This window comes from Oryctolagus cuniculus, chromosome X (genome assembly GCF_051225735.1).
Source record: "Oryctolagus cuniculus isolate XC-2025 breed Fujian yellow rabbit chromosome X, ASM5122573v1, whole genome shotgun sequence".
Taxonomy (NCBI): Eukaryota; Metazoa; Chordata; class Mammalia; order Lagomorpha; family Leporidae; genus Oryctolagus; species Oryctolagus cuniculus.
The window spans coordinates 79,004,950-79,017,207 of NC_142888.1; the positions used below are offsets into that span (position 1 = coordinate 79,004,950).

Consider the following 12,258-nt stretch of genomic DNA (forward strand, 5'->3'; position numbering starts at 1 on the left):
ACTGGTGTCAGGGACTCTACTACTTGAGCCATCCCCTGATATGTTTTACATGCCTCTTTTCCTGATTTTACTGGAAAGCTGCTATTGGCAGGAAAACTCCCTGGTAAGCTCTTCCATCATAATGGGAGGAGATCTTACTATGTCCCAATAAGACACCTATTGTCTTATGCAGCTATGCCTAGACTACTGACCAGGTTCTGCAGTTACATTGAAAGTCTGTGGATTCCCTAACATGTGATCATGAACAAATTCTATCCTTAGAATATCTACTGATAGAGTAAGGTAGTAGTGTATGTGCAGTGATTAATGGGATTTAATACATTTATTCAACAGTGTGCTCAAGGAAAGAGATATCACAAGGATTTATATTCAATCTTTGGGCTCACCATTCATCCCTTTATACTCCTTAGAAGAGAAATTGGTGTTAATTAAAGTGAAATTATAAAGTAAACTCTTGGATCTATCTGTGGTCACTTAGGTTATTCAGGTACTCTGTTCTAAGTAGCTAACTCTATGTCGCTAAACTAAAAGGTACAGATTAATTATAATATAGATACATAAATAAAAATATTACCATTGAAGTTGATAAAAATTTAACTTAAGATTGAATTGCTCTGTTCAGTTTTCTTTGTTTTATGAAACAAATTTATCTACTGCTTTTGGCATTCAGTATAGCTTTTTTGTTGTCAAATATGTTTTATAATAGTTTCTGTCTTATGAAATGTGTATATCTAAGTTTTACTGAAGATGACGCTAGTAAAATATGTTTCAGATAACTTTGAAGTGTCATAATATACTGCTAGTGTAGGAGATAGTAACAGTCCATATATTGTTCCTGTTGTTCATCATTTCAGAGATACATAAATTCAGTCTGTTTTCTCTTCCCTTTTTTTACACCTTAAACTGATTTTGTTGTTTCATAAACTATAGAAGTCCAATGTAATCTGTGGTTTAAAAATAATGTTTAGAATTGTTACCTCTGTAACCACAGCTGGTCATGAGTCCTACTTAACAAAAAAGGTTTATGATAGTTTTAAAACCTAGAATAAAAGAGATTGCATTGTTAGATTTGGACAACTACACATTGAGCATTCAGGGCTACTCTGCTAGTGTTGGGATCACTGTTAGCATCTCAGGCACAGCCTGAATCTCACTGCTGAATAACAGACATCAGATCTTTACTCATGGTCTATTTGATAGGAAGGGCTCATCACTTAGGAACCTGGAGACACAAAGATACTGAAGAGCAGGGCAGAAAAATATAACGCAGGGAAAGGTTATTCGGGACACAGTAGGAAAATGTAGGGTTGGTTCAATGTCAATGGAGTAAGGAAGATTTGGAAAAGGCCAGGAGGTATTTAACAGGACCTTTTGGTAAACGTATGAGTCAGCATTGAATAAAGTGGGGCAAGTCAGAGATGCCTAGAACAAGGAAGAGCTGAGCAAGTCAAGGCACAGCAAAACAGGGCATGATCTGCCCTACCTGATACAGAACGAAGAGGGTAGGGAATGAAAGAGAATGGGACCAGGGGGGCCTTGGTTAATCCTCCACCTGTGGTGCCGGCATCCTATATGGGTGCCGGGTTCTAGTCCCAGTTGCTCCTCTTCCAGTCCAGCTCTCTGCTGTGGCCCGGGAAGGCAATGAAGGATGGCCCAGGTGCTTGGGCCCCTGCACCCGCATGGGAGACCAGAAGGAAGCATTTGGCTCCTGGCTTCAGATCGGTGCGGTGCACCAACTGTAGCAGCCATTTGAGGGGTGAACCAACAGAAGGAAGACCTTTCTCTCTGTTTCTCTCTCTCACTGTCTAACTCTCTGTCAAATAAAAAAAAGAAGAAGAAAGAGAATAGGACCAGATAGGTTAAGGTGAAATGAAGCAGGAAAGGGCAATAGGTAAGTTGAGTTTATACAGAAACATTGACTGCATGATGATACTAAGAAGACAAAGTTTCCATTGATTGATTAATATGAATGATGTGGAGAGGATAGCAGGGCCAGAATCCAGCTGTTTGTTGTCATTGCTACTGCCCTTTCCTGCAGCTAGTAACCATGATGTACCTCTCAACCCCCACCCCCACTCCAACAGATGAACATTCACTGCTTCCACAGCCCAACAGTGATGCTGAGTGAACAGTCTGCAAAGCCTGGGCTTCCGTGATACTCTATGACCATATCAGTAAGAAATGGGAACCAATCAAGCCCAGCCAGCAGAGGTTCAGCCAGAACAACATCTATCACAACACTGCCAGCACCACTTTCAGACATTGGAATCATGCTACAGGATCAGTAGGCTGTGCTGAATGATTCCATCAGGGGATGAAGTACAATCAGGTAACATCAACCATCCATCAGTGGCGAGATACCCAATAGTTCAACAGCTTAAACTGTGCAAGAAAGGGAAGAGGTGACTGCATTTTCCATGGCAGTGAATGTTGTGTTCCCTGAACATCATGTATGCCCAAGAAAGAGGTCCCTCCACCCAGTTTCAAATGCAGAACGGTCCCTCTTCTGATGAGTTAGACATCCAGAGAAGGCACGGGATGGAGAAGCAGCAGCAGCAGCAGCAGCAGCACTATCGGGAATCTCCAGAGAGGAGAATCTCAGCCACAGAGCCCACTCTGCCACTTGGGCATCCCCCATCTGCAGCTAAAGGCCATGTCTCTGGGAGCAGGCCTCCACCCATGGGGTCACCCCACCTCTCTGCCAGCAGAAGAGCCCAGGGAAATGGCCTGGACAAGAGCTCCATGTCGGTACTGGCTATATCCCTGGCTGAGGCCAAGATGAGAAGAGCCCAGCAGCCAAAAAATGACTCTGGAGGCTCTAGTCCTCATGGAACCTCGAAGTTCAATGCCAAGTGGTTGAATGGCATGGGCAGTGGTGGAGGCCTTGTGGAGATCAACCAACTGCTGGCCAAAAATGAAGCCTCTGGGACAGACAAGCCAGCTGACAAGAAGAAAGGTGAAAGCTAAATATAAGACACTGGCACCTCTCCATCTCTCTGGACGTGAGCATCCAGCTGGTCACGTAAATCCTCAAAGGCTGCCCAGAAGCTCTGGTACCAGAGTAACTCAGTAGATGAAAAAAATCTGCTCCTCATGCCAATGTAGAACTCCAACTGTGGAAAAGCAGCCCAAAGCTAAGAGCCCCTTCAGTTGCAGCCTCACCGTGAAGCCTGTTGTGTTTCTTAGAGTTGGACTGCATGAAACAGGAGATACTGGAGCAAGCATAAGAGAGCCTGACAGGGCCAAGGAGGAGATCGTTGATCTCATCAGGCCCTGGCTGAGTTGGAAATCAGTGGACACTTTGGTTCCCTCAGATGATGGAGGACACAGAAAACACACTGAAGCGTAGGTGTTTCTCATGTACAAATCTCAAACTCTGTTACATAATAAAATGAGCAAATAGTCAATTCTTGGGTTTTTCAAGATTCTATCCAACACAGACCCTCAGTTCTCCTCTTTTTTTTTTGTATGTTATATTGGCTTATTTAAGTGCACATTTCTTTTGGCTTATAGATAGGATACTTCCAAATCAGCTGCTGTTTAAATGGTCTCCAAGTTTTCTTCTAGTTAGTGCTGGTAGTATCTTAACTAGTAGTGGTGAGCTGGGCACAGTGCAGTGTCACCACACACTGCAGAGCTGTCCAAACCTAGCTCCATCCCTGGCCATCGTGGTGGTAAAACCATCTGTCCATGCACTGTGGTATCTGTGTCCACACAGTAGTAAAGAGTTCACTGTCCCCCAACCCCTCAAAAAGAGTTACATGAATTATAGTTGTGATTGACATGAGCATTCAATAGCAGTTGCACATATTAAGCAGGCCTAAATACATCTTGGTTTTCACAAATTCTATGGACTCTACATCAAAGTGCTCATCAACACACATGCTACCCATCAAAATTTTCTATTCTACCATTCCTTCTTAAACCTATGAAATTTCCAACATATATTTATACTATCAATGCCTTTAAACTTATTTTCATATGCTTATGATTTAATAGTATTTCTCCTGTTAAGTTTTAAGAATCACATGTGGAATTTGTGAAAATGCATATTTTGAGGTTGCATCTATGATACCACATCTGCTGAAGTTGATGCTATAATATTCTCAGAAGACTTCTGCAGTTAGGAAAAATCAAGGCCATATATGTGCAATGGTTTATGAGGAGCCATTTAATACCCCGTTGGGCATTAGCTGTATCTGTTCAAAAGAGAAGAATGATCAGAGTATTTTCCCTAGAATAGAGTGGTAGAAAAAAATGGGAATATATCTACTGGTTGCCACTCCTTCATTCCAATGAACAGATACCACCCTCCTTTTCAATGTGCTGAGTATTTCAGTTATGAAATAGTATGAATCATAAAAGTAGGCTACTCCCTTGGTTAAGGATTTGATCACTTTTCCTGTTGCAAAAGTATCCTAGGTGGTCTCCTGGTATATTATCCCACTCTAACTTGTCCTTCACACTACTCTGTGTAAAACCTTTACGTAACTGCCAGTACCTATAGGATAGGCAGAATACTGTAGAATTGAAGGGAGAGCCCTCAATTCTATACCAGTAGTTGTACCCCAAAAGTCTATTCTCCCCTTCTTCTTAATCAAATGGCCAAACATTCAGGTATAATCTGTATTTTGTAGCCTCCTTTGCATCCAGATGATTAAGTTCAGACTAGTGGTATGTGAATCTCAGTGATGTGTGAACGACTGAACCGTTTCTACATTAAAGACAATTGTTTTCCCTGGATTTTGAGTTTTCATCCTTTGCGAAGGTGCCTTTGAACCAGGTGGACAAGATCAACACCCTTGAGAAGGTAGAGCAATAAGACAGAAGGAAAATTTGTTCTTTAATCTGTTCCCCCTGCCCTGACATGAGACAGCAATAAGCATGTACCAAGTACTGTAGATATCACTGTGGAACCCACTATGATTGTGAAGGCCTGTTAGAGTACTGTAATCTTTACAATGACTGATGAACTATCTTCTGCTGTTCTTCCTTATGAATCTGCCTCTAGCTCACAATATGTCTCTGGAATAAATAAATGGTAATGCATTAATACTGACCCATCAGAAAGGAGCAGTAATGTGTACTGACTATTAAAAAACTATTTATCATCTGCTATGGATTTTATATTCCTTGCTGAGTTTTACTTTATACTCCTGTTAATGAGGATGTTTTTGGGGTGATTACTATTTTTTTCAGAAGAACTTTTTCTTTGGGGGGGGTGGGGAGGAAGCCATCCATAAAAATCAATTTGGCAGCTCTGACCAAGAGTATCAAGCAGTCCCCATTCTCTTGACCACACTGTTTGCTGGTGCCATTGATTAAATCCTCTGCATTCTTTCCAGGGTCTCTAGAAAGTCCTACTTAAGAAAAAAATTTAACAGAGTAAGCCATTTGCACCTGTTTGAATCCTGCAAAGCAGCAGTAATGTTGTCACTCTCAAATACAACTATTGGGCTTTGTGGGCCCCAGATAATATGGAATGTGACAGGAAGATCATGTTAGGAAGAAATGCAGATGAAGCAGTCTAGCCCCGCCCCCCATCAAAGTCAGAGCTGTGAACAGAATCCATTCACAGGCTCCCCAGCCATTGGCAGACCAATTTGCTACTGCTCACAGCTGACAGTGACTTCAGAGGGATGTGACTTGGAAGCTGAATTTTTAGTAACCCTGTATTTAGGGCATGATTACCAATACACCAATCTGTCGCTCAGCAAAATCAAGGACTATAGGTTTAACTTCCTTGATAGTGGCAGAGGGGAAGTATTAACAGTTTTTGTAACTTACACTATGGCTTCTGTTAGTACCTAGAGTAGTAACTGTGAAACTTTTGAGGTTATCAAAATTACCCTGGCAACTTACTTAAAAGGAACATTCTTAGGCCAATTCCTAGATATTCTAATTTTTAAGACATGGGAATGGCCCAGGAAGGAGCCTACATTTTGACTAGCAACTGAGGTGTGTCTGAGGCAGGGAAGATGGACCACTTTGAAACAGCTTGAGCTAGAAGCTATTCATAGCCCTCTTGCCTATTCTGCAAGGGTGTTCCCAACGGAACACTGGCACTGCAAGATGATAATAGGAATTATATTTTAATAAGTATGTTGGGGTATTATTTTAAAATGTTTAAGTTTGAGAACTGCAGTGTTAAAATCTTTACATGTTACTTGGGGTGAGTGTTTAGCCTCGTGATTAAGACACTGGTGGATGCCCACGTCCCGCACTGGAGGACCTGGGCTGGATACCAGGTTCACCCTCCATACTCCAACTTCCTGTTAATGTGCACCCTTATGCGCAGCAGTGATTGTTCAAGTAATTGGGTTCCTGGCACCCACGCAGGAGATCTAGATTAAGTTCCCAGCTCTCAGATTTGTCCTGGCCTAGCCCCAGTTATGGGCATTTAGGGAGTGAAACAGTGAATGGGCACTCACTCTTTCTCTATGACATCAATAAAGAAGTTTAAAAAATGAAGAAAAAGAAAAAGCAGTCCAGATCATTTAGTCCATAAGCTCACAGATATAGGCAGGTCCCAGATCTGTATTTGGCACCAAAGATCAAAAGTCTAAGAGTAAAACCTAATGAATATTCACTAATTCTGATTACTCATACGTTCAGATGGAAAATTACTGATTGAAACTTTTTCTGTAGTATAAAATAATATTTAATCTTCTGGTAGATAATTATAACAATCTTTTTTTTTTTTTTGACAGGCAGAGTTAGAGAGAGACAGACAGAGAGAAAGATCTTCCTTCCATTGGTTCACCCCCCAAATGGGCGCTACAGCCATTGCTGCGCCAATCGGAAGCCAGGAGCCAGGTGCTTCTCCTGGTCTCCCATGCGGGTGTAGGGCCCAAGCACTTGGGCCATCCTCCACCGCACTCCCGGGGCACAGCGGAGAGCTGGACTGGAAGAGGGGCAACCGGGACAGAATCTGGTGCTCCAACTGGGATTAGAACCCGGGGTGCCGGTGCCGCAGGCGGAGGATTAGCCTAGTGAGCCATGGCGCCGGCCATTATAACAATCCTTTTAACACAAGCTTTTTTTTACATGGTGACTAATGCAAGAGAGAAACTTAAAAGTAAATCTATCGTGGCAAGTAAATGTAGACAAAAAGAAGGAATGTTTCTTAGCAACTGGTTGGCAATGTCTTAATTGAAAGAGATAATTTACTTAAATTTTTAAAAATGAAAGTAAACTATTAGAATTCACTGTCAGGAACACTACAAGCAATCTACAAGGTTGATTTAGCAGTAACCCAAGAGTGAGAAAGACTAACACTTTTTTTTTTTTTTAGAAACAAATGTTTCTGATTTTCATTCTAAAATTGAAATGACCATATTTGCAGTTTGCTAAAAAGTTGCTCTGACCTTGTCTATGAATCAGAGTATTCAATAGTACAGGGCTTGATCTCAAGCCATTTTTGCCTGCTGGCAAGTTATTAAATAAAAATAAAATGATTGCTCATAATAAAATTGTTACCCCCTTTCAAGGATCTTGACCTTTCCATACTGAAAAGGGAAGAACTGCTGTGGAATTTTCAAAATATATTATTGGTCATTGATTTCATTCACGAAAGTTACTATTAAAAACCTCATTGTGGGGCGATAAATGATAGGCAACTGGTAAGCCCAGTGAAGGGTAATTTTTACTGTCAATTTTAAATGGAATAATAAGCCACAAATGTTCGCCTAGAAATGTCAGCGCCTGTTGGTCATTAGCTTGAGAATCCAAATACAGTCCTCTCCCATGGGGCTGTTCTGCACTAAAATCCCTCCTTTGACCTCTGTGTTCTGCCACAAGGGCTCTTGAGTATATATACCATCTCCTGCTTTACTCCCCCATAAATCTACTGTAAAGGACATGTGAGTTCGATAAGTACCTCAAAGTCAAAGAACAAGGAAAGGAGGTTTACTGAGGTATAAAAATTAAACCGTTTTTAACTTGTTTATTCCAACTAAGGTGATCAAGTGTCCTGGTGTCAATGAGACTAACAGTTTCCTGAGATGCGGGATTTTCAGAGCTAAAATCTAAAAATCTATGTGCTATAACATGGAAGGTGTTATTCACCACATTTCTAATGGTGAAAATAGGCACTGATGTATAAGAAGCCATGTCTCATTATTCCAGGACACCCATGGACACCAAAATATGTAGCTGTTTAAGTTCCTTAAGCAAAATTATTGGGTATTTGCATATAACTCATGCATATCCTATATACTTTAAATTATCTCTAAATTACTTATGATAGCTACTAATATAAATGTTACATGAGTAGTTGCTATTCTATATTATTTAGGTAATCATGACAAGGAAATAGGTATACAGTATGGTACAGCTGGAATTTTTTCAAATATTTTAAAATCTGCAGTTTGTTGAATCCATGGATGTAGAATCAACTGGTACAGATGCTGAAAGTCAATATTAATTAAGGAGAAAAATGTACTCATGTATTTACTAAAACCTAATAATCCTGAATCCTACCCTGTGATTTTCATATGGAATTTGCTACATGTCTTGATGTACAAGAAATTTTCCCAGAAGTTAATGGGTGAAAAAAATGCTTACATTACCATAGTTTCTGAGTATCAGTTCTGTGTTCAGGTTCAGGGTGAACATGAGGTTGCTGGCCAAATAGCAACTAGGGCTGAAATCATCAGAAGTCTTGACAGAGGCTGAATTATCTCCTACTAAATTCATCTGCTCACTCATGTGATGCTTGGTAGGCCTTATTTCTTCATAAGCTATTGGCTAGAGGCCTTGGTTACTCACCATGTGGGCCTCCCTATAAGTTACATGAGGGTCCTCAGCTGGTTTTGTGAGACCTGAGCCTGGATCCAGGTGTAACTATTTTCAATTAGGCCTCCATCTTGTAACTTGGGCCTGACCAGGCCTTGAACCCTAAGCCAGAAGCTCTAATAGTAAGTAAATGAACTCCCCTTGCAATAAACTCTCCTAGCAACAGCTGATTAACAGATAACAGAGAAATACCTAGAGTTCCTGGTGTCTTCTCAGGCAGATAAGGTCATAAACAGCTTCCTGAGACCCTGCAGTTCGGCACATGCACCCAGCAGCTAGGACCCTATGCTTCGGCCAATCACTTCAAAAGGAATCAACCCCAAAGCCATCCAACCACCTTTAGTAGGATGCACTAATCAGTTCTAGGAGATGTCCTTTGAATTTCCCGCGGGATGAGATAATTTGCTAAATGGTACCATGATGTATGGAATGCCTCTGAAAACCCTATAGAAACCCTGTTACCTGAAGGGTCGGGGCTCTCAATTCAGACCCGCTGCGTCAGTGTTGATTGAGAGACCAGGCCCAGACCTGCAATAAAACTCTCGTGTGCTTTACAGCGGTATCGGCTCCTTGGTGATCTTTGTGGATGACTGAACTGGGCATAGCAGTTTCTTTCAGAGCTAGTAATCAGAGAGAACCTCCCAGATGGAAGCCTTGGGCTCTTCATAACTCAGTAGGAGGATGTAGTCTGTATCACCACCAGCATTTCTTTCTCAAATGCTAACTGACCATCGTATTTCCTGCTTCAAATCCTTCAGCTTTTCTCCTTTTCTGGATAACATACAAATCAACCTCTGCCAACATCTCCAGTTTCACTCACATTGCATCCTTTTACATGCCTCGTTAATCAATAATGTACCTATGTAAAGTTCCAAGAAGTTACTGCAGTATCTCAAGTCTCCCTGATGTTTGAAATCTATAAATTCCTACTCGTCATGAGACTCAGCTCAGTTGATGTAGGCAATGGACTCCTTAATTTTTCACCCAGGCTCTTGTCTCCCACAAAGATGGAAAAACTAACCAGACTCTGGTATTATGTGCAAACAAGAACAGGGTATTCTGCAAGGAGCAAACAAGCATACATTCACATACGAGTGTGGGCTGCCCTACACAGCGAATTATGCATGAGTGGACCAAACAGTTCCCCACAAACTAGCAAGGGAAGAGAAACCAAAAGTGGTACCTGTGAGAGGGAAGGTTTGTTCAAGAATAGAAAGGCGGCAGAGTGGAAACACTCCCTTGCCGAAAATTCCAGCGCCATAAAGACAAAAGCAGTGCCTTCAAGTCCATGGTGGAAAACAAAGACCACTACTCCATCTTCAACTCCTTTTATATGCTCTGGTACACAGGTCTTCTATGCAACATGTCCATTATGGGAAAGTGGACATTTTAATTGACAGCCAAGGGGTAGGGGTGTGGTGGAGTGGCAGCCACTTATAACATCAGGAACTGCAGACCAAACTAGCTGCTTGCCTATCCAGATATGCAGACCTAACTAGTTGCTCGCCTATCCCGATCTAAGACCAAACTAGCTGCTCTCCTATCCCGATCTAAGACCAAACTAGCTGCTTGCCTATCCAGATATGCAGACCGAACGAGTTGCTCGCCTATCCCAATCTAAGACCAAACTAGCTGCTTGCCTATCCCGATCTAAGCCCAAACTAGCTGCTTGCCCATCCAGATATACAAACTAGCTGCTCACTGATCCAGATATACAGACCTAACTAGTTGCTCGCCTATAAAGCTATACAGACCTAACTAGCCGCTCGCCTATCCAGATACACAGCCCTAACTAGCTGCTCGCCTATCCAGATACACAGCCCTAACTAGCCGCTCGCCTATCCAGCTACACAGACCTAACTAGCCACTCGCCTAACCAGATACACAGCCCTAAATAGCCGCTCGCCTATCCAGATAATACAGACCTAACTAGCCGCTCGCCTATCCAGATAATACAGACCTAACTAGCCGCTCGCCTATCCAGATATGCAGACCTAACTAGCCGCTTGCCTATCCAGATATGCAGACCTAACTAGCCGCTCGCCTATCCAGCTATACAGACCTAAATAGCCGCTCGCCTATCCAGATATGCAAACCTAACTAGCCGCTCGCCTATCCAGATAATACAGACCTAACTAGCCGCTCGCCTATCCAGCTATACAGACCTAACTAGCTGCTCGCCTATCCAGATATACAAACCTAACTAGCCGCTCGCCTATCCAGATAATACAGACCTAACTAGCCGCTCGCCTATCCAACTAAACAGCCCTAACGAGCTGCTTGCCTACCTGAATCCACAAACCTAGACATCTGCAGGTGTTGATCCAGATCCAGACCTAACTAGTTGCTCGCATATCCAGATATACAGACCTAACTAGCTGCTTGCCTACCTGAATCCACAAACCTAGACATCTGCAGGTGTTGGTCCAGATCCAGACCTAACCAGCCGATTGCCTATCAAGATGCAAAGACCTAACTAGTTGCCTGCCTATTTATCCCACATTATTTCCCCGAGAGACTTCCAACTGTTAATCTTAAAGGAGTGTTGAAAGATGAAGTTTTGTCTTCTATATCTACAGCCTATTGATCAGAATCATTCTCCTGCCTATCCTGGCTTCTGAATCTACCTATCTCACCTATCTATCTCATAAGTTGGAGTATTTTCATCTGTCACTGCCAATGGCTGTGGCCCCTGTGAGGCCGTCATTACTCTCAAGAAGTCTCCCAAATTTTGAAACTGACAAGGATGAGCATAATTGGAAAAAGATTAATCACAGGTGTAATCCTCTTTAAGAAAATAAAGATCTATTCTGTTGTTTTCCCAGACAGTAGGTGTGGATAGAATATCTCTGCACAGATTATAAAACCATATAGTCACAGCATAGATTTATAATATCTTTTTCAGTGAACATACTGCCGTTAAACTAGATGTGCATGATTCTATTAATCACTGCACATGCTCTTCTTTGCTACACCAGTAAATATTCCAAGGTTAATCGATTGTCCACGACTACCTTAGAGAATCCACAGACTTTAGTACTTGCTGGAAAAGCTAGACTGAAATGTAGGCTCAGTTGCCCCAGGAAATAGATTTTTTTAAAATGGTGTCATGAAGCATAGCAGAATCTTCTACTATGATGATAAAAGAACTAAGGAGTTTTGTTGCCAGTAGCAACTTCCTGAGAGACTCAAGAGAAGAGGTAGGTAAAACATGTCTGCCATGAAAAGCAACAGCTGTGATGTGAAAAAAAAAAAAAAACACACACACACTTAGCTTACCTTTTGACATTTTGAAGAGGTTTTTAATACCTTCATTTGGTTCACAAGTGTAGGCAGACTTATTCTCTGTATGTACCTGTGAAGATTCAAGAGTTAGAAGTTTAATCCTTGACCAATGTACCCAGCTGGCAATGCACTGTAACTTAACTGCAATGGGAGTACTATGTAGGCCCTGACTACAGT

At 41.8% G+C, this 12,258-nt stretch overlaps 1 protein-coding gene and 1 pseudogene across 19 annotated transcripts in view; one reads left to right on the top strand and one right to left on the bottom strand.

Annotated features, from left to right (window-relative positions):
- The window catches only part of LOC149119682 (uncharacterized), a 135,157-nt gene extending 124,833 nt beyond the window's left edge, over nt 1–10,324 (bottom strand). For 7 of the 19 annotated variants that reach the window (XR_016227653.1, XR_016227650.1, XR_016227648.1 and 4 more), the window contains exon 1: nt 9,980–10,301. Coding sequence is in view for 6 of the 19 variants with exons in the window: in XM_089323774.1 (XP_089179900.1) it covers nt 8,571–8,709 (139 nt within the window). In the remaining 13 variants the exon portion in view is untranslated. Of the gene's footprint in view, nt 1–8,570; nt 8,788–9,979 lie in introns of those variants that run through there. The other 12 variants (XM_089323774.1, XM_089323779.1, XM_089323778.1 and 9 more) reach the window with 6 other exon arrangements.
- On the top strand, nt 2,048–3,349 carry LOC100345971 (ena/VASP-like protein pseudogene; annotated as a pseudogene).
- Nucleotides 10,325–12,258: the final 1,934 nt, after the last annotated feature.